Source organism: Fistularia commersonii, chromosome 2 (genome assembly GCF_037954325.1).
Source record: "Fistularia commersonii isolate RoL2024-O1a breed Wild chromosome 2, RoL_Fcom_v1.0, whole genome shotgun sequence".
In the NCBI taxonomy this organism is placed as follows: Eukaryota; Metazoa; Chordata; class Actinopteri; order Syngnathiformes; family Fistulariidae; genus Fistularia; species Fistularia commersonii.
Window position 1 is genome coordinate 27,943,479 of NC_141285.1, and position 19,200 is coordinate 27,962,678.

At 57.9% G+C, this 19,200-nt stretch overlaps 3 protein-coding genes and 1 long non-coding RNA gene across 7 annotated transcripts in view; 1 reads left to right on the forward strand and 3 right to left on the reverse strand.

The window, feature by feature from the left end:
• Positions 1 to 628: 628 nt before the first annotated feature.
• LOC147236921 (transmembrane protein 41A-B-like) lies at positions 629 to 4,741 on the forward strand. The gene is made up of 5 exons (XM_086176206.1): positions 629 to 875; positions 2,402 to 2,552; positions 2,632 to 2,793; positions 3,268 to 3,406; positions 3,481 to 4,741. The coding sequence occupies exons 1-5, from the start codon at positions 769 to 771 to the stop codon at positions 3,708 to 3,710; spliced, it is 789 nt and encodes a 262-aa protein (XP_086032332.1). The 5' UTR covers positions 629 to 768; the 3' UTR covers positions 3,711 to 4,741.
• Positions 4,742 to 4,746: 5 nt separating this feature from the next.
• On the reverse strand, positions 4,747 to 12,940 carry gpr155b (G protein-coupled receptor 155b). Of its 4 annotated transcripts, XM_086176147.1 has the most exons (20): positions 12,838 to 12,940; positions 11,489 to 11,675; positions 11,150 to 11,297; positions 10,925 to 11,054; positions 10,249 to 10,427; positions 10,029 to 10,181; positions 9,875 to 9,942; positions 9,389 to 9,560; positions 9,117 to 9,272; positions 8,831 to 8,914; positions 8,632 to 8,755; positions 8,457 to 8,541; positions 8,194 to 8,281; positions 7,560 to 7,743; positions 7,387 to 7,458; positions 7,192 to 7,316; positions 6,982 to 7,077; positions 6,354 to 6,418; positions 6,102 to 6,254; positions 4,747 to 5,475 (listed from the first exon to the last, which is right to left on the reverse strand). In XM_086176147.1, the coding sequence occupies exons 2-20, from the start codon at positions 11,638 to 11,640 to the stop codon at positions 5,208 to 5,210; spliced, it is 2,502 nt and encodes an 833-aa protein (XP_086032273.1). In that variant the 5' UTR covers positions 11,641 to 11,675; positions 12,838 to 12,940; the 3' UTR covers positions 4,747 to 5,207. The 4 variants fall into 4 exon arrangements, with proteins under 4 accessions (XP_086032273.1, XP_086032255.1, XP_086032282.1 ...); XM_086176129.1 differs by having other exon boundaries at positions 8,457 to 8,755; XM_086176156.1 differs by having other exon boundaries at positions 4,747 to 5,532; positions 8,457 to 8,755.
• A 2,577-nt stretch (positions 12,941 to 15,517) lies between these two features.
• Positions 15,518 to 17,731, reverse strand: wipf1b (WAS/WASL interacting protein family, member 1b). Its single transcript, XM_086176194.1, is given in 9 exon segments — positions 15,518 to 15,588; positions 15,657 to 15,758; positions 15,889 to 16,068; positions 16,154 to 16,254; positions 16,319 to 16,554; positions 16,556 to 16,974; positions 17,043 to 17,207; positions 17,296 to 17,407; positions 17,528 to 17,731. Coding segments are annotated over 9 exon segments (1,431 nt in total). The 5' UTR covers positions 17,591 to 17,731; the 3' UTR covers positions 15,518 to 15,535.
• A 55-nt stretch (positions 17,732 to 17,786) lies between these two features.
• LOC147236924 (uncharacterized) overlaps positions 17,787 to 19,200 on the reverse strand; it is a 2,519-nt gene continuing 1,105 nt past the window's right edge. Inside the window, exons 2-3 of the long non-coding RNA XR_015108976.1 lie at positions 18,371 to 18,478; positions 17,787 to 17,914 (exon numbers count right to left, since the gene is read on the reverse strand). This is a non-coding gene — a long non-coding RNA (uncharacterized LOC147236924). The remainder of the gene's footprint in view (positions 17,915 to 18,370; positions 18,479 to 19,200) is intronic.

The following is a 19,200-nucleotide window of genomic DNA, read 5'->3' on the forward strand; positions in this document are numbered from 1 at the left end:
TGGTCGTCATGGAAACAGACCTGCGCCAGGTCTTCCAGGTGAACTTCCTGCTTGAGCGGCTGCAACACTGACATGAACCAGTAGTAACACAGTTACTCTCACCAGTAGGTCTTCCTGGGTCAGAGCCTGGTGACCTCTGGTGACCTCTGGTGACCTTCTGCTCCTCAACCATCTTCTGTCCTTGTGTGTCTCCAGCTGTGGGACAAGAGTCACCAAGGTCTACAGTGATGCTGGAGGAGGAGGAGAAGGAGAAGGTCCTCAGTTATTAAACTGTCAGTCACACATTCTTTGTTTATGTCTTCATTGTAGCACCTGCACCACACACACACACACACACACACACACACACACACACACACACACACACACACTCCAGGTGAGACGGTGTTCCGTGAAGGTGAGTGGAGATCCTTCTGGACCCTCAGGAGGAGCTGCTTCTCAGAAGGTTGATGATGTTTAGAAGATGCCACCCTCCAAGGTGACGTCATCTGCCCTCCCGTTTCCGGTCAGACGTCCATAAACATTGAAACACGTGTCTTGACTTCCGCCTGTCTGCTCGTGGGGGGGCGCTTGGGCTGTCACGTGACACCCGGGAGGAACGTCACCCGTCTCCGGTGACCCCCCCCCCCCCCTCCGCTCAACAGACCGTCCCTGACCCACGGACCCCACGGACCACCTGGACCTTCTGGACCCCACGGACCCCCCGGTCCTCCCGGTCCTCCCGGTCTTCCCGGTCTTCCCGGTCCTCCCGGTCCCCCGTGGGCCGCCATGCGCTCCGCGTTGGGTCTTGCCGCCACCGTGGCCGCGGCCACCGCGTTCCTGTACGTGCTTTCCACGCAGCTCCCGCCGGGGCCCCGGGAGGACCACGAGTACAGGTCGGTACCGGACCGAACCACGCGGGACCGGCGGGACTTTGGCGGGGGTTTGCGGGGGATTAGACAACTTTACCGTCATGGACGCACGCGCACGGACATTCCAGACATTCCAGGGAATTAGTTTACTCATCGATTGGAGGCGAATGGTAGCTTAGCACACACACACACACACACACACACACACACACACACACACACACACACACACACACGTACATACGTACATCACGTTCATACATACATAGACACATAGAAACACATGCAAGCATGCACACATACACACATTCATACATGTACACACACGTACATACATGTAATCACACACACATACACACACACATGGACACACACACACACACACACACACACACACACATGCCCATATACCAAACAGTGCTTCCATCTAAATGTGACAGGTGTGTGTGTGTGTGTGTGTGTGTGTTTCAGTGCTTCATTGTGTTTTTACACCTGACTCAGGGTGGTTACTATGGCAACGACCGGGGGGGCTCAGGTCAGAGGGTGGTCCTCTGAAATCTCCTGGTGCTCAGAGAACCTCCACAGAAGCTCTGCTTGAAGGTTCCACAAACACCTGCAGCTTCAGCATGAAGGTCTGGAGGTCAGAAGAAGCTGGAACCTTCTCTCATGGAGGCTTGAACAGGACCTCTGGACTGTCCTTACAGTACTTTGTGGGATCAGCTGTTTGTTTAGTCTGTGTGTGTGTGTGTGTGTTTGTGTGTGTGTGTGTGTGTGTGTGAGAGAGCTATATTAAAATGTGCTCCTCAGACACATTTTCCCAGCTGAGATACTGAAGGAGTCTCAGGTGTCGCCGACTCACCAAACAGCTGACCAGCAGCCAATGGGAGCAAGAGATACTGATCAGCTGGTGTGTGTGTGTGTGTGTGTGTGTGTGTGTGTGTGTGTGTGTGTGTGAGAAGGGGCGGGGTAACAGGATACATTTGATTGAGACAAAAATAGTGTAGCCTGCAGACCTAAGCACACACACACACACACACACACACACACACACACACACACACACACACACACAAACAAACACACATCTCAGTGTCACCCAGCTGGTAATTTCCAGAATGTGACATCATCACCCCCAAAACCCCCGAAGCTCCTCCACTGCCATCACCCTGCTGGCACGGACATGAAAACACCAACAAAGAGGGCCTTTGGAGAACATGGAGGAGAACATGATGGAGAACATGGTGGAGAACCTGGTGGAAAGCATGGTGGAGAACGTGATGGAGAACATGGAGGAGAACCAGGTGGAGAACCTGATGGAGAGCATGGAGGAGAACGTGATGGAGAACCTGGTGGAGAATGTGATGGAGAGCATGGAGGAGAACCTGGTGGAAAGCATGGTGGAGAACGTGATGGAGCACCTGGTGGAGAACCTTGTGGAAAGCGTGGTGGAGAACATGGTGGAAAGCATGGTGGAAAACCTGGTGGAAAACGTGATGGAGAGCATGGTGGAGAACATGGCTGGGTTCTCAGCGAGGTTGTCCCCCGCCCAGGCTGAAGTTCCCCTCGGACCTGGAGGAGCTCCGGGAGCTGGCCGAGATGCTGAGGTTCTACAAGCGGGAGCACCACGGCTACGTGCTGCTGATCTTCTGCAGCGCCTACCTCTACAAGCAGTCCTTCGCCATCCCGGGCTCCTCCTTCCTGGTGAGAAGGTCCGCCGCCGCCGCCGCCTCCGAGGCTCGCGTGTGACACGGGATGAAGGTCTGGACGTGGTCCTCCTCAGAACCTGCTGGCCGGGGCCATCTTCGGGCCGTGGGAGGGCCTCCTGCTGGCCTGCCTGCTCACCACCTCGGGCTCCACCTTCTGCTTCCTGCTGTCGGCGGCCTTCGGGAAGCACCACGTGGTCCAGCTCTTCCCCGAGAAGGTGTCGCTGCTGCAGAACAAGGTCGGTCTCTCACCTTCTGCCGGACGATCGGGAGACGTCTCAGGGCAGGAGGTCCTTCTGCTCCACGAGCCGAGAGCTCCACTCTGCTGAGGAACGCAGAAGGTTCGGGTGACGATACCTGACGGTTCCTCGCTCCTCCAGAGGAGGAACACCTTCCCGTTCTGCGTTTCTCAGCTGGAGGAACGCTGGACATTTAGTCCAAGAACTCCTCTGAGTTCCTCCAGCTGAGGAACAACCGTTCTGTTGTGGAACCACCAGAGAAGCTCCAGACTTCAATGGCTTCATTGTAGATCCGTCCGCAGGAGAAGCTGTCGGTCGGAAGTTCTAAACGGGACGCGTTTGTTCCGGAGCTCCGTCGCAGCAGGAGAACGTGATCTTCATCCCCAAACATCTCGGTCCGCCAGGTTTCACCTCGGCGTCCTCCTCGTTCATCTGACCTGCATCTGCTCCTCACCTGTCCTCCTCCTTCTCCAGGTGGAGGAGAACCGCAGCAGCCTCTTCTTCTTCCTCCTCTTCCTCCGTTTCTTCCCCATGACTCCAAACTGGTTCCTCAACATCACGTGTCCCGTCCTGAACATCCCCCTGCCCATCTTCTTCTCCTCCGTCTTCATCGGTGAGACACACACACACACGCACACACACATTCCTTCACACACACTCTTTCTGAGAAGGTCCTGCGTCCTCCAGGTCTGATCCCGTACAACTTCATCTGCGTGAGGACGGGAGCCATCCTGTCCGAGGTCACGTCCCTGGACGAGGTGTTCTCCTGGAGAACGTTGGCCCAGCTCCTGGCCATGGCTCTGGCGGCGCTGGTCCCCGGCGCGCTGATCCGACGCTACAGCAGAACCCACCTGCGGGTGGACGGGCTGGACCAGGACCGGGACCGGGACCGGGACCGGGCCCAGAAGAGGCGGTGATGCCGGAGAACCTGGACCGGACCTTCTCTCAGGAGGTGTCACGTTAGAAACCTCCTGCAAACATCTGGAGGAGCCGCCGAGCCTCGGACCTTCTGCGGTAAACTGGGAGATGAAGGTCCGAAGGCCCCGCTGAGGACCGGGACCCGGTCCAGCGCCGCGACCGGAACCGGGTTCTCTCCGGACTGGATTGACCTCTGACACTTTCACGCAGCGTCTGGTCCAGGAGGAGAACGGAGGAGATGTTCATGATGTACTGTGTTTCTGTCTAAAAGCACCTGGAGAAGACCAGCTGGAGGAGACCAGCTGGACTCTTCTGGTGGATCTAACCTCACCAAAGCGGTTCCTTTGCGTGCTGCTCGGAGAACGGGAAGCTCGATCTTCTCGGACGTTCGCTCACCTCAACCCGGGTCTCCAGCTCAGATCATCTCCACTGTCTTCTCAGGTGTCTCCAGATGTTCTCATAGCAGCTCCTCCAACATGTGTCTCCAGCTGTCAGTGAGCAGAACTTTATCTTCAGAGAACAGAGGTTCTGCAGAGACGTGGCCTCCTCATCTGCTGGAGGGGGCCGAGACCTCCAGGGACTAGAATCATCTGAGACCGGAAACCATGGAAGCAAAGATCTGCACGTTCTCTGCGAAGCAGCAGAAGCTGGTGTGGAGAACGTGCAGGTTCCAGCGTCTGGAAGGTTGAGCCGGGCCGCCGGTCTCCTCTGGTTCTCCGGAGCTCCAGGTCTCACCTGCTTCAGGGTCGGAGAGACGTTTGTGTGACTTCTCCTGGAGATGGAGGACGCTTCGAACCTAGATGGACATCTGAGACCATGGAGGACCCTGAGGTGACACACTGGAGTGCAGGAGCGCTACAGGTTCTGGAGGCCCCGAGGAACCCGAGGCTCTGCTGCAGGTCCGAGGCTTCAGAGCAGCAGGAAGGTCCACCGACCCATCAGCACCGAACGGAGATGTTCTGGTCTGGATGAGATGGTTCTGCTCTGCCTGCATCTTCTGGACCCGCTTCAATAAATCTGCTGAATGACACCTTCTACGACGTCAGGAGGAACTTTATTTATCACCCTGATCGGTTTACAGTACACACACACACACACACACACACACACACACACACACACACACACACACACACACACACACACACACACACACACACACACACGTCCCTCCTTCAGCATGAAGTGGCATGGTCAGGTCTGGAATGGAAGCTGTGGAGGTCCTGGTCCACCTCCCCGGCTGCAGGTCCAGTCTGGGTCTGCTGGTTCCCAGGCGTGAGCCCAGCAAGCCAGAAGATAGTGAGGGTCCGGCTCAGAAGAACCTGGACGGACCCGGGCAGGCGGGTTCTGGTCTGTCGGGCTTCATCCAGGGAAAGGTTCTGGTCCACGGCTCCATGGTGCCAGGCCAGGCATGCTGGGGTCCAGAAGAAAACCGGGACCCGGGACCCGGTCCTCGTGGAGAAGAAGGTCTCGGTCCGAGGACCGGGTCGGGCCGGTCAGGGAGGAGAAGGTCCGGGTCCTGGGCTCTCTGGGTCGGGCCTGAAGCGGTACAGCGGCGAGGAGGTGTCCCTGAAGCCCCGCTGACCCGTCAGCTGGTCCAGCACGCCCCCCTTCCAGAGACGCTCCCCGTAGAGCCGGGCTCGGGCCCGGTCGGCCCCCGGCCCGCGGGCCAGCGGGCCCCGGACCAGCAGCCAGTCCACCAGCTGGCTGCCCCTGAAGGACCCGTCCTCGGGGGGGAGGAGGTCTTCTTCTCCAGGACCACACCTGCCGGTTCACAGGAAGGATTCACCTGTGGGGGCGCGAACGCTGTCACCTCCACCACTAGGGGGCGCCGGAGAGCAAGGAAGGAAGGAGGAGACCAGTTAGAAAAGGAAAGGAGACCAGGAGGTTCGGCCAGAAGAAAGTAATCCGGATACTTCGGCTCAGGAGCCCCGGTGACCTTTGACCCTGCTGGCGTCCAGATCACAGATAATCTGACCGCCTGCTTCCACTGGGAGGAGGAGGACCTTCTGACTGCTGCTTCACACACACCTTCAGTGACGGCTCAGGGAACGCATGGGGTCAAAGGTCAGGTCAAAGGTCACGTGCGGGGTCACATGCTGGGTCACATGCGGGGTCACATGGGTCGGCTCAGAGTACAGACACTGAGTCAGACAGGCAGATGTTTCATATCAGTTTATTCCAAAATCTTCACCGACGATGATGTCACCCTCAGACGATGGCATCATGGCCGGTCACATGACCCGCGGGGCCCCGGCCTTTACACACACACACACACACACACACACACACACACACACACACACACACACACACACGCATGCTGGGCGGGTCAGCGAGGAGCAGGGTCTCCAGGGTGGAGCTCGGTGGAGTGTGAAGGTCTGAGGTACCTGTGTGTGTGCAGCAGGTCCTGGACACACTGCTCCTTGTGGTAGCGGACAAATTGCGTGCAGGTCAGACGCACTTCCTCCTGGACGCAGGAAGGCCCGCCCTCCTCGCCGCCGCCGCCGCCGCCGCTGCAACACTGCCACAGGGCCTGCAGCCTGCGGACGTTGCCATGGTTACCATGGTCCAACCACTCTCACCTTCCCTGCTGGTGTTGCAGGAGGACCTGGAGAAGGTCTGAGAAGACACAAGCTCACCTCTTCTTGAAGGGCAGGATGATCAGGTGTCGGTCCAGCCCGAAGATCCCGAACGACAAGAAGCCCTGGGACACACACACACGCACACACACAAATGCGCACGCACACACACACACACACACACACACGTTTTACTGGCTTCACCTATGCACACAAACACACACACACACTCAAACTGACTCACTATCACTCACTCTCTCACACTCACACTCAAACTGACTCTCTCTTTCACTCACTCACACACACACACACACACACACACACACACACACACACACACACACACACACACACACACACACACACAAACTCAAACTGTCTCTCTCTTTCACACACACACACACACACACACACAAACTGACTCTCTTTCACACACACACACACCAACTCAAACTGACTCTCTCCTTCACACACACACACACACACACACACACACAAACTCAAACTGACTCTTGTTCACACACAGACAGACAGACAAACACTGACACACTCACCAAAATCTGCATCACTGACTCAAGCTAGAGTATGCACACACACTTAAATAGACTGACACACACACACACACAAACCAAACTGACTCTCTTTCACACACACACACATACAAACACACACACACACACACACACACCTGTCCGTAGTTGGCCACAGCACAGAAGAACTGCAGCTCCAGGTAGAGGCGTCCGGGGTCTTTGTTGAAAAGCCACCACAGACAGCTGGACAGATTCTGGCCAATCAGAGAGCAGAATGGTGACACGGCGTCCTGAGACTGGTCCAATCACGTCCTGGGAGGGCTCTACGTGCTCCCCGTGCTCCTGAGAGCAGAAGGTGAGGTTCTCACCGCCAGCAGGCTGACGCTGAGCAGCAGACACAGCAGGACGTGCCTCAGCGTCTGCGCCTCCTCCCGGGCCGGGCCCGCGGCGGGAGGCTGTGGGGGCGGAGCTTCACACGGCGCCCCCGCCTGGCCTGGAGGACCACACAACCGTCAGGAGGAAGACCACCGGCAGATGGAGGAGCTTCACCTGACGGGACCCACCTGGAGCTGCGTCCCTCTGGGCGCTGGGGATCATGTCTGGCATGTTGTGTAACACAGGAGTAGGTGGGACATCTGCACACACACACACACACACACACACACACACACACACATTAAGAAGAGGAGGTGTTCTTCAAGCAGCCTGGCTGAAGAACCTCTGGACGACCTTCTACCTGAGCTGCTGGCGGTGGCGGTGTGCTGCGGGGGCCCCTCGGGGGTCCTGGGCTCGTCGGCCCCCGGGGCTCCGGCCCTGGCCAGGGCCCGGTAGCCGCTCTGCTGGCGGCCCTGGCTGAGGCCCAGCAGGGACAGGGCTCCCAGCAGCAGGCTGGAGGACAGGACCACCGTGGAGCTGATGATCTGAGGCCACACACACACACATTCAGCTTCAAGATAGGGTGGGTAGATCCTGCTCTGAAGAACCTGAAGAACCTGCTGGAAGCTGCTCAGTCTGTCATTCTGATTCTCCCTCTCAGGAGACCCATGGTGGTCACCTGACCAGGTATCTGGATAGCTTTCATTTATCTGGACCTTCCTGCTCTTACACCCCTACCCTTGGATATGGGGGTCCTGTAAGGAGGTCCAGACCCCCCCATGTTGGCGAACTCCTGGAGGACCTCCTACCACCCAGGCAGCAGACCACTCAGTATCTCCTTGACCTACAGAAGGTGTCACTTCACAACGTCCTTCCTACACACACCAGGGCTGACCAGGTGACCCCTCCCCAAGGTCCTCACACACCTGGAGTCTGAGGCTCTTGAAGCTCTGACCTACTAAACACACACAGTGAAGTGAGGGCAGGAGAAGAACCTGAGCTCTGCCGTAGAAGAAGGCCGAGTCCATGGAGTCAGTCCGCTCTCCTGCCATCAGGAGCCCCCCCACCACCAGGAACGGAACCCTGCGCACACACACACACACACACACACACACACACACACACACACACACACACACACACACACACACACACACACACACACACTGATGGACTTTCACCTTCGAAATACACAGGACCTTTAAAATGGGCGTGTGTGTGTGTGTGTGTGTGTGTGTGTGTGTGTGTGTCCACCTACCCCCAGCCCAGGATGATGAAGATCCCTGGTCTGAGCCTGAGCAGGTGGTCTCTGCTGGTCAGGGCGAGGCTGAGGGGGATCAGACCTGCAGGAGCAGAGGAGCAGATCAGACCTGCTCCTCCACAACACCTGGAACATCTCCGCCTGAAGGTCTGCCGACGGAGGAGAACCTCACCGGTCCAGACGTAGGTGCTGTACAGAGAGCCGTAGAGCAGGCCGAAGGTCAGGATCTTCCCCGGCAGGTTGTCCTCTCGCTTGACCAGGAAGTTCCACAGGATCATACTGACGCACACCAGGAACTGTGGACAGGAGCGGAGGTCACCTTCTCGCTCCTGCAGCCTCCGTCCATCTTACTCCACCGTCACGTGACCCACCTGACCCAGGAAGAGGTTCAGGGCGAACAGGTGCGGCAGACGGCCGAAGGTCCTGCTCAGCAGCATCACGGCGACGGTCCAGACCTGGCGGGAGAAACAGGAACGTCGGAGGAGCGACGGGTGAACGTAAGAGAAGGTCAGACCCCGGAGGTCTGGAGGTCTGGAGGTCTGGAGGTCTGGAGGTCTGGAGGTCTGGCGTAACTTCAGAGTCAGAAGCTCCAAAGGAACGTCAGATATGGATCGAGGTGTCATGAGAAGGAGACGCCGGAGCGGAAGCGAGACGTACCAGAGCGGCGAGGCTCACGACGCTGATGTTGAAGCTGACGTTCTCCAGCTCCGTCACCAGAGGCGTGGGGTCCATCAGAGGGATGGTCAGCAGCCAGGCCGACACGTACATGATGGGCGCCGACAAGAAGGTGCCGATGACCATCCCGGAGGTCACCTGGACGGAAGAACCAGCGGCATCACCCGCACGTCGGTAATCACCTCCAGGGGCGAGCGGGACTCGCGCAGCTACAGAAGGTCTTCACCAACACCAGGGTGGACCTGTGCACCTACCACCTCCAGCTCCATGCCGTAGTGCGCGGCGTAGATGGCCACGCTGGGCGCGGTGGGGAAGACCCCGTACAGGAAGGCGAAGTTGGACAGGCTGGTGTGGTTGAAGCTGGTGGCGTTGACGCCCACGTCCAGAAGGTCCACCATGTCCTTGCACACCAGGGGCATCACCAGTCTGCTCAAAGCAAACACAGCCTTCCTTATCGTCAGGAAACCCGGGGAACCTTCTCGCACTTTGGACATCAAGACGCCACGGTGACCTTCAGCCACACGATCGGGTCACTTCACTCATTCCTCTGCTGCCGGCAGAAGACCCTTGGAAACTACAACACCGGAAGGTCGCGACCGGCGGGGTCGGACAGAGGTGGAGGACGCGGCGCCCAGGGTGCTTCTGTGCTTCTGCTCCAGCTGGAACCAGGTCACAGAACCTCTTCAGCCGGTGGTCTACACCGGCTGAAGCCAACCTATGGAGAGCCGCCGGTCACTCACAGTTTGGCCGTGATGAGGAGGATCAGGGCGACCCCGGCGTCCCTCGTCAGCTTCCTCAGCTGGCCGACCTGAGACATGGACCATAACCTGAGAACTTCTGGAGGACCCGCTCCCCGTCCCGCTGCCCAGAGCTTTCGGAGGAGGTCCCGCCTACCATGGTGAGTCCCAGGTAGAAGAGGGCGGCCCCTCCGAAGGAGTTGGCCAGTCCGTCGATGAACTCGGCCAGCGCGGCGGGGATCTGCCGGCCCAGGGCGAAGTGGGACGCGATGCCCACCGCCACCATGAACACCACGGGGTTCTTCAGCACCTGCGCGCACGCATCGGTCAGAGGCCGGCCGCCGTGTCGGGCCGCCATCTTTGTAGTCTTTCGGTACCTGGAGGAGTACGAGGCCCAGGATGGCGGCGGTGCTGCGCTGCGGTTGGCCGCTCTGTCTCCAGCGCTGGACCTCGCAGAGGGCGAAGCCCAGCGGGTTGAGGAGCATGAGGGACACGGGGGCCACCAGGTAGATGTACTGCAGGTACTGGGGCGAGGAGCTGCGGTACAGGGCCTCCACTGCGGGGAGAACCACCGTTAGAGGAAGGAAACACCTCCACCTTCTGCCTCTGCTGAGGATGAAACCCTGAGCTGGAGACCTGAGGACCTTTCTCTCTGCATCCTCTTCTTCTCCCTGCTTTCCCTGCGATGTCATGTCCAGAAGGTGCTGCCATCGCACGCTTTCTAGCTGTCACTGATCTTCTCCCTTGAGTCAACCTCATGGACGTTCAAGAATGCTTCGCTACTTCTCAGGAAACCTCTTTCCGCAGATGTCTGCGGAGGTTCTCGCTCGTCCAAGTCACGGCGACTTCTTGTCGTGGCGACCGGACTTGACTTTCGTCACTTGAAGATGTTTCACCTGTGGGGGCATGAGGGCCGAAGTGTCTTCAAGAGAAGAAATCCAAGTGCGGTTGCCACGACAAGAAGATCTCCACAAGAATTGTTGTGGAGATGTTCCATGTTGTCCTCCTCAGGTCAGGCTTAATGGATCCATCAGGACCTTCTCTCCTCCTCACCTATGGGGTATCCCAGGGCAAAGTCGTTGCTCTGCGTGGCAAAGATGGCGTAGAGGCCGGCTTTGGAGAACCTGCTCTCTGGATGGGCCACCAGCAGCGTGAGGACACACACCAGCACGAAGACGGCAACCTGTGCGCACAACACCGGCGTCAGGGCCCCTGTGTGTGTGTGTGTGTGTGTGTGTGTGTGTGTGTGTGTGTGTGACAACGTTCCACCAGACACACCTTGGCCACCAGGACGGACCAGAGGAACGCCCAGATCACATCTCCAAAGTCCAGGAGGACCATGTTCTTGAAGAGCAGAGCCGGGAGAGCAAACTTTGACACAAAGTTCCCCAAACCCTTCGCCTGGTGCTCTGTGATCAGCTCAGTCCTGAGGAGACACACACACACACACACACACACACACACACACACACACACACACACACACACACACACACACACACACACACACACACACACACACACACACACACACACACACACACACACACACACACACACACACACTCTTATCATGGCTGTTGCTGTTGGCGTGCGTGGCGAGGAGGCGGAGCCTACCGTCCTGCTACATATCCACACAGGATGATGCCGAAGCACTCCAGCAGAGCAGGGAACAGCTTGTCGATGGACATGTGGGGGCCGGAGGAGGTCCAGGAGGACTGGGAGATGTTCTTCCCATGGATCAGTATGAAGCCGCTGGCTGTCTCCATGGTGACGGTGTGATCGGTGGGAGGAGATCGGCCGTCTGGACGGAGAGGAAGAGGGACACGTCTGTGTTTGAGTGTGTGTGTGTGTGTGTGTTTGTGTGTGTGTGTGTGTGTGTGTGTGTGTGTGTGTGTGTGTGTGTGTGCGTGTGTGTGTGTGTGTGTGTGTGTGTGTGTGTGTGTGTGGGGGATCTACAGGACAGAGTGTGAACTTTCAGCGTCAGGAGGTCAGAGACTATCCAGGGCAGACGTGCAGGGTTGTGGACCTTCAGTCTTCTGGTCTTCAGTGTCCTATACTCGTGGTCTTCAGTTTCTTTGTCTCCAGTCTCCTGGTCCTCAGTCTGCTGGTCTTCATCCTATTGAGTCTCCTGGTCTTCAGTGTCCTATACCCGTGGTCTTTGGTTTCTTAGTCTCCTGGTCCTCAGTCCGCCGGTCTCCAGGCTCCTGGTCTTCATCCGCCTGTCCTCGGGGTCTTCAGTAGTTGTTACCTGCCACATTGAGAACAATGTGGACCTGAAACTATTTGAGGAACATCACGACAAGTTCAAGTTGTTGGTCTTTGAATTCTCCAAATCCCGGTCCAGCCGAGCCTTGAGGAACGTGCTGGTCCGGTCCACGGAGCTCCATCAAGGATCAGCTGCCGGTGTGTTGGAGGACCTTCAGAGTCCATTCCTCCTGGACCAGAGGTCCATGGAAGCCCCAGCAGGTGGACTCAAACTGGATTCCTCATAAAACCAGCAGAAGAGGTGATCTCAGGGTCATGTGTGTGAACACGTGTCTCCACATGTGAGCAGGTTCTTCTCAGCCTGGCTGGGGGGACGAGCCATGTGACCCCTGACCTCTGACCTCTGACCTCCTATCCAGCCTCAGCGGAGGTCAGCGCGCGGTCTGCTCAGCTCCCTCCTCGTTGGTCCACCTTCTCCTGGAATGTTCTGGACGAACCCAAGGAACCTTGTAGCTATTATGGGATGTCTATCTGTGGTGGCTCCCGGCAGGTTCCTCTCCGGATCCCCCCGAGGGACCGCGGCTCGGGTCGGCTGGCAGCGTTCGCTCGGTTCGCCCCGTCCGGCCGAAGCGACGCCACCGCGGTCCGTTAGCCGTTAGCTAGCAACCTGCCGACCGGAGCCCCGCGACCGCCCGCCCATGTTTCACCCTCGCCCGGACCCGCCGGGGTTCGGCCGACCCGGCCGCCGGACGTCTTACCTGCTAGCTTTCCGCCATCTTGGACCGGAACCGTCCCGCTCACCGGAGCAGCGCGCGTGACTTCCCCGGGGATCCGTCTGAATCTGACAGCTGGAGAGGCGGCGCTGAGTGACGGGCGGCCGGACCAATCAGCGGCCGGGGACCGCCCCCTCGACCCGCAGTGATTGGACGGATGGAACAATGCGCTCGTGCAGGGGGTTTAAACATCTCAGCCACAAACAGGAAAACATCCAAGCAGGAGCTGCAGGGTGGAGAGGAGTGTGTGTGTGTGTGTGTGTGTGTGTGTGTGTGTGTGTGTGTGTGTGTGTGTGTGTGTGTGTGTGTGTGTGTGTGTGTGTGTGTGTGTGCGTGTGATGGGACTGGCAGATGGATGTTCACGAAGGAGCTCGGAGTTTTTTTTGTATTAAACATAAACAGAATAAACAAACATACATATGTACAAATAAACATGACAAGTCAGAACTGAATGTCAATGAAACAACCAGGGATGAGGAACCAAAGGACATAAGGACATTCGTCAGAAGTTAATAGTGTTAAAGGTTTGTGGGAAATGTATAATGCTCAACACAAAAGAAGGTAAAAGAAAATACTTAAATAAATAGATAGATATATCAAATTTTTAAAAAAAACCTGCAAGGGGAATATAACATGTATTTAGCTTGGTGGTTTGCAAGAAATCTCAGATATCAAACTGTATATTTTTAGGTTTTTGGATTTTTCCATAAGTTTTATGGATTTTTTATATCATTCAAAATTGTTTATAAGGAATGTAAAATTAGGGAACATTTTTGCATTCTGTTTTTGTGAATGAAGAACTTGGCCAGGCCTAAAATAACATTGACACAGAGTTCATCTCTTATGTTGCTTAAAAGTAAACCAAATGTTATATCATCTCTTTAGAAGGAAACTCCTGGTGATGGAAAATTGTCTTTCACCCATTTTTGAGTTTTAGCCCAAAAGCCTTGTACTTTTTCGCATGAGAAAAATATATGGTCAGTGGTTTCAATGTTGTCTTCACAAAATGTACAAATATTATCTTCAAAATTAAAGCGTACCCTCAATAATTCCTTAGATGGGTAGATGTCATTCATCATTTTGAAGTGGGTCTCTTTTGCCTCGGGGGTATGGGTAGAGTCAGATACATAGTTCACAGGTTGGCAATCGATTCCTTAACAAATGATTAAAAATATTATTTTTGTTTTGACGTCCAGGGAATAAGTTTTCTGTAAAACATTTCCTAATAAAGGACTTCCTGCATGGAAGGAGCTTGGAGTTGTAGGGAGGGAAAAGAGGAAGACGAGTCTGCTCCACCTGAGGAGGAAGGAGCACACACACACACACACACACACACACACACACACACACAGTAGAGCCTACAGCGCCTCCTGGTGGTCTGAACCTTGAGGCTCGCCTGGAGCTCCGGGTGAATCCATGGATGGACGAGACCTGCTCCTGTTTTTAGCCGCTTTATTGCACAAACATAAAAAGTTGCACGTGGAATATCCTATGAGTAAAACACTTCTTCTTCATCATCATCATCATCATCGCTGGAACATCAGAGAGCTGCATAGAGCGAGGAGAGGTGCGGCGAGGCAGAGCACCGCCAGGCGCGGGGTTAGCACGCCGTTAGCCGGCAGGCGAGGCGGGAAGCAGGAAGCGGCAGGTGGATTCACGCCAGGCGTAAACAGTCCTTCTTCAGGCTAGTCGTACCGATGGGTGGTCGGAGGGCGACCGTCATGTGACCGCCGGGCTTTGGTTTCAGGACCGCCTCACTCTCAGGGGGGTCCTGATCAGAACCAGGTCCACTCCGGACCCGGTCCTCGGTCCACACGGGGTCCAGAGTTCTCCCCGCTCACTGTCTTTGGTCCCTGTCCTCGGAAACATGCGAGCCGTCTCCATTTCAACACAGGCTCCGACTCGGAGCTTCAGAAAGTCCGGCAGCGTGCAGGAGGTTCCTCCGTGGTTCATCCTGGACCTATGGACCAGTGTCAGATGTTTGGACCCTGGGAGGAACGTGAAGAGCCCGCAGGAACCCCCTGCAGACCTCCTGCTGGGAGGAGGAGGTGCTGGTCCAGCTGCTCCGTGCCTCTCAGAGATACTTTTCCAAGTCGCCTGAAGAAAACGCTTTCCTCCGTCTGTTTTGGTTCTCTGAGCGTGAAGGTGCAGGTCCTCCTCACCTCCTCGGCGGCAGAAGGTCAAGGCACGAAGGGAAAAATAACCCCCTCAGTAAAAACACCGCTGAGTGATGCTGAGCGACGGACCGACCCCTGACCTCTGGGCCCATATGGCTCCTCCCACCTGATCGACCGGCTCTCTGACCCGGGGGTGCGGGGCTCCGATCGGGCCCCAGGTGATTTATTGCTCGATCGATTGATTATTCTTTTATTGCTTCATCTTCTAACGGCTCTCTGCTCATTAGCGGGATGAATTTAATCACATTATGATCCCGGATCATAATCCCAGATCACGATCCCGGGTTATAATCCAGGATTATAACCCGTAATCCTGCGCGGTCAGGAGCGGGGGTTGTTCTCAGCGGAGGAGGAGCCAAGGGGTCGGCGTGACCAGGGGGCGGGGCTTCATGGCCGCTGACCCCGCCCACCTCATCACGCCATCAGTTGCCAGCCTGGTGTGTAAACCTGAAAGGACCTGTTTGGGGGGGGGGGGGGGGGGGGGGGGGGGGGCAGGGAGGTCTTCTTCACCTGGATATGGGAGGAAGAGGGGGGGCTCCTCTCTCCCTTCTGCCTCCACCTGCAGACAGAAGAAGACAGTGAGTGTGTGTGTGTGTGTGTGTGTGTGTGTGTGTGTGTGTGTCTGACCTCTGCCCATCTTGCTGGGGTACATCTTCTGAAATGGCACAAAGGGCTCTGGAGGTGGAAGATCTGACACTGGATGGAAGGTGAAGCGACTCTCCCACTCATCTGTCACACACACACACACACACACACACACACACACACATTAGATACGCAGCTGTCCTGCTGAACGTTGCGTTTTCCATGGTGACCTTTGACCTGCTGGAGGACAGGAAGGGGAACCCCCAAACCCCACCTGGTGAACTCTGGAAGCCGTTCCCCATGGGGGGCGGTGGCAGCGGGGCCCCCCCGACCCCGGGTCTGTCCGGAGGGAGGGGGGGGCGGCCGGGCCCGCCGGTGGGGCGACCAATGGGTGAGGTGGTCGTCGATGACCTCATGCTGCCGCGGCCAGAGGGCGGAGGGGGGGGCGGGGGCCCTTGGGACAGGAGAACCAGGATGAGATCCAGAACCAGGATGAGAACCAGAACCAGGATGAGAACCAGGAGGGTGTACGTGCTCACCTGTACGTGCTGCCGCTTGGTTTCTCCCGAAGGATGGCGGCCTCTCGTGGGGGGGCGGGGGGAGGGGCCCCGTCCTGCCTGGCAGGGGGGCGGGGCCATGGCTGAGGGGGCGGAGTCAGTTAGAATAACCTCTACTTCCAAGAGGAGGACCTGGCGTCCACTCACCTGTTCAGAGAGCTGTTCCTCTGCGGCAGGCGGGGGGTGGCGGGGTCCTCCCCCCCCCCGGGGGCCGGCGGGAGGGGGGGGAGCCCGGGGCGGCCCGGGGGCAGCGGCGGGGCCCCCCCGCCCGTCGACGCACGGGAAGGGAGGACGGGCGAGGGCTTGGCGTTGAAGGACGGCGGGTGAGGGGCCGCGTCTCTGGGCATCAGCGGACGGTGGCCCCCGGCCGGGGCCGGCGGCGGGGGGGGGGCGGTCGTCGGGGGGATGGGGCCTCCCCCCGGGGAGGGGGGGCAAGGAGGGGCGGCCGCCGCCGGGGAGAGGCGGCGGCGAGGAGAAGCTCGGCCTGGACCCGACGGAGGCGGCCCCCGGGGGCGGCGGGAAGGACCCGGCCCTCCCCGGAGGCAGACCCAGAGGGGGGGCGGCGGAGGCGGGACCCGGTCTGGGGCCGCCGGGGAGAGGCGGGGGCCCCGGGCCCCCCCGGGACGACAAGCTCTGGTTGGGCCGGGGCGTGTTGGGGACGGGGGGAGGGGGCCCCCCCGGGACCTCCGCTCTGGAGGACGCGCCGGGACGACCCTTGGGGAGGCCGGGGGGGCTGCCGCGGACGCCGGCGGGGGCCGACGGGAGCCGGGGGGGGCCCGGGGGGGGCAGGGGGCCTCTGGAGTCTGGTGGAGACACAGAGAAGGTCAGACCTCGGCAGGAGACGTCCCTCAGACGCCGGCCCGTCCCTCACCTGGAGCGTCACGGCCGCAGGACGAGCGCAGTTTGGGGATCCCCCCCGCAAACAGGCCCCCCAGGCCCGAGGGGGAGGCTCCGCCCCCAAATGCTCCGCCTCCACCGCCACCTCCACCGCCACCTCCGCTTCCAACGCCACCTCCAACGCCACCTCCTTTGGGCTCTGAGAGGAGAAACAACATGAGCAGCTGGGAAAGCTTCACAACAGCTGTGTGTGTGTGTGTGTGTGTGTGTGTGTGTGTGTGTCTTACTGTCCAGAAGAGGTCCACTGCGGTCATTGGTCACCGTCTTCTTCAACCTGGCTCCTTTGCAGATGTCTGACAGCAGAGCGCCGCGGCCCTTTGTATCTGGAGGGCTGGGCCTCTGGCACACACACACACACACACACACACACACACACACACACACACACACACAGACACATACACACTGAGAACTGCTGCAACGGGTGTGATGGTGTGTAGGCGTTCCTCAGTGACTTACAGCGGCGGGGCCGGGGGGCGGCGGTGCCCCCGGGGGTGGCGGTGGCGGCGGCGGGCCGGGCATCTTCTTCTCTCAGCTTCCTGGAACGGCGCCCCCTGCTGGACGCAGCACAACACCAGGGCCGGGTCGACTTCTTCTCCGTATTCAGCAGAAAAGACGAGCTGCTCCTTCCTCTCCTCCCCGGCCGTCAGAGACACCCTGAAACCACTTCCTCCTCGCCCGCTTCCTGTTCGCGGCTGACAAACAGGAAGTGATGTCACCCCACCGTCCCCCGTCTCCGAATCTCAGTGTTCCTGCTCTTCTTCCCTCCATCCCGGCCTCGCAGCGCCCGGAGCAACCAGAACCTCCACCAGAAACCGACTCACACACCCGGTTGTCATGGAAACACTGAGGGAAACAACCGATGATGGAAAGGAAAGTGTGTGGTTACACACACACTGACTCACACACACACTGACTCACACACACACACGCAGTCACACACACTCACACATCAGATGCAGTTGATTCCTGAAACTTTTCCTCCTCAGTTTGAATTATTGACTGAACCAATCAATGACCTACATTGATCATGTGATCAGATTGTGTGTGTGTGTGTGTCTTCTGGACATCTGGTGTGGACGGCACGCTTCCGACCCGATCGATCGGCCCGAGAGATCGTTCGCCCCCCACGCAGGCCCCGCCCCTCAACGCCCCCGTCCAATCGCACAGCAGCAGCTCCGACACCCGACAAGGAGCAGGAAGTGACATCACAGATGGAGCGGAGCGGTTCTGGTGACCCCCTCCGGGTCCGGCAGAACCCCGACGCCTTCCTCCACCCTGCTTACAGAGGTGAGGTCTTACCTGGAGGTCTGAGGAGGACAAGGAGGAGGAGAAGAAGAGGAGAAGAAGAGGAGGTCCAGCGGTCCGTCCGTCATGAAGCCACGGCAGGTGAAGAGGCGCCACGAGCTGCTGCAATGAAGAAGAGGAAGAGATGAAGAGCAAGCTGTCGCTAACGCTGCAGGCTCCGCCTCCTCACACACACACACACACACACACACACACACACAGCACACACACACACCTCTTCCTCTTCTCCACTTCCCTTCTCAATGAAGGTTCAGACCAAGTCCTGAGGTTTGACTCTGAAATAACAAGGACCTGCAGGACCTGATGGAGGCTTCACACACACACACACACACACACACACACACACACACACACACACACACACAGTGGCACAAAACAGTCAGATACACACACATACAGACACGCGCTCACACACACACACTTCCTCTTCTTCACTTCCTGTCTTCCGGTGCTTCACTCTGTCCTTTGTGCTTGAGCTGGTTGTGATTGACACATGGGTCGCCATGACAACGGACCCCCGGGAGGGGCGTCTCTCATTGGTTAGCTCAGGTCGCTTCCTGTTTGGAGAGCCGTTACTTCCTGTGCTTCTTCACTTCTGTCTCTCCTCAAGATCCTGCGTTCAGCCTCGGTTCTTTCTGGTTCTTCTACTCCATCGGATCTTCTCCGCACCTGGATCTTCTCCGCACCTGGTCCTGTGGCTCACGGGAGGGGGCGGGGCTTAACCCTGACCGCCAGCTGTCAATCATCCCACATTCACCTGCACACCTCAAGACGGAGAACCTGGATCATCCTGCCCACCTGGTGCCTCCAGGTGATCCACCAAG

Excerpts from the sequence above, each read along its gene's own strand:
- LOC147236921 (XM_086176206.1), top strand. The coding sequence starts at position 769 with ATGCGCTCCGCGTTGGGTCTTGCCGCCACCGTGGCCGCGGCCACCGCG. Across the intron at positions 2,794-3,267 it reads TGTCGCTGCTGCAGAACAAG|GTGGAGGAGAACCGCAGCAG; the intron begins GTCGGTCTCTCA and ends CTCCTTCTCCAG. Across the intron at positions 3,407-3,480 it reads CTTCTCCTCCGTCTTCATCG|GTCTGATCCCGTACAACTTC; the intron begins GTGAGACACACA and ends TGCGTCCTCCAG.
- gpr155b (XM_086176129.1), bottom strand. The coding sequence starts at position 11,640 with ATGGAGACAGCCAGCGGCTTCATACTGATCCATGGGAAGAACATCTCC. Across the intron at positions 11,298-11,488 it reads TGTGGATATGTAGCAGGACG|GACTGAGCTGATCACAGAGC; the intron begins GTAGGCTCCGCC and ends GTGTCTCCTCAG. Across the intron at positions 6,255-6,353 it reads ATCCTGCCCTTCAAGAAGAG|GCTGCAGGCCCTGTGGCAGT; the intron begins GTGAGCTTGTGT and ends CAACGTCCGCAG.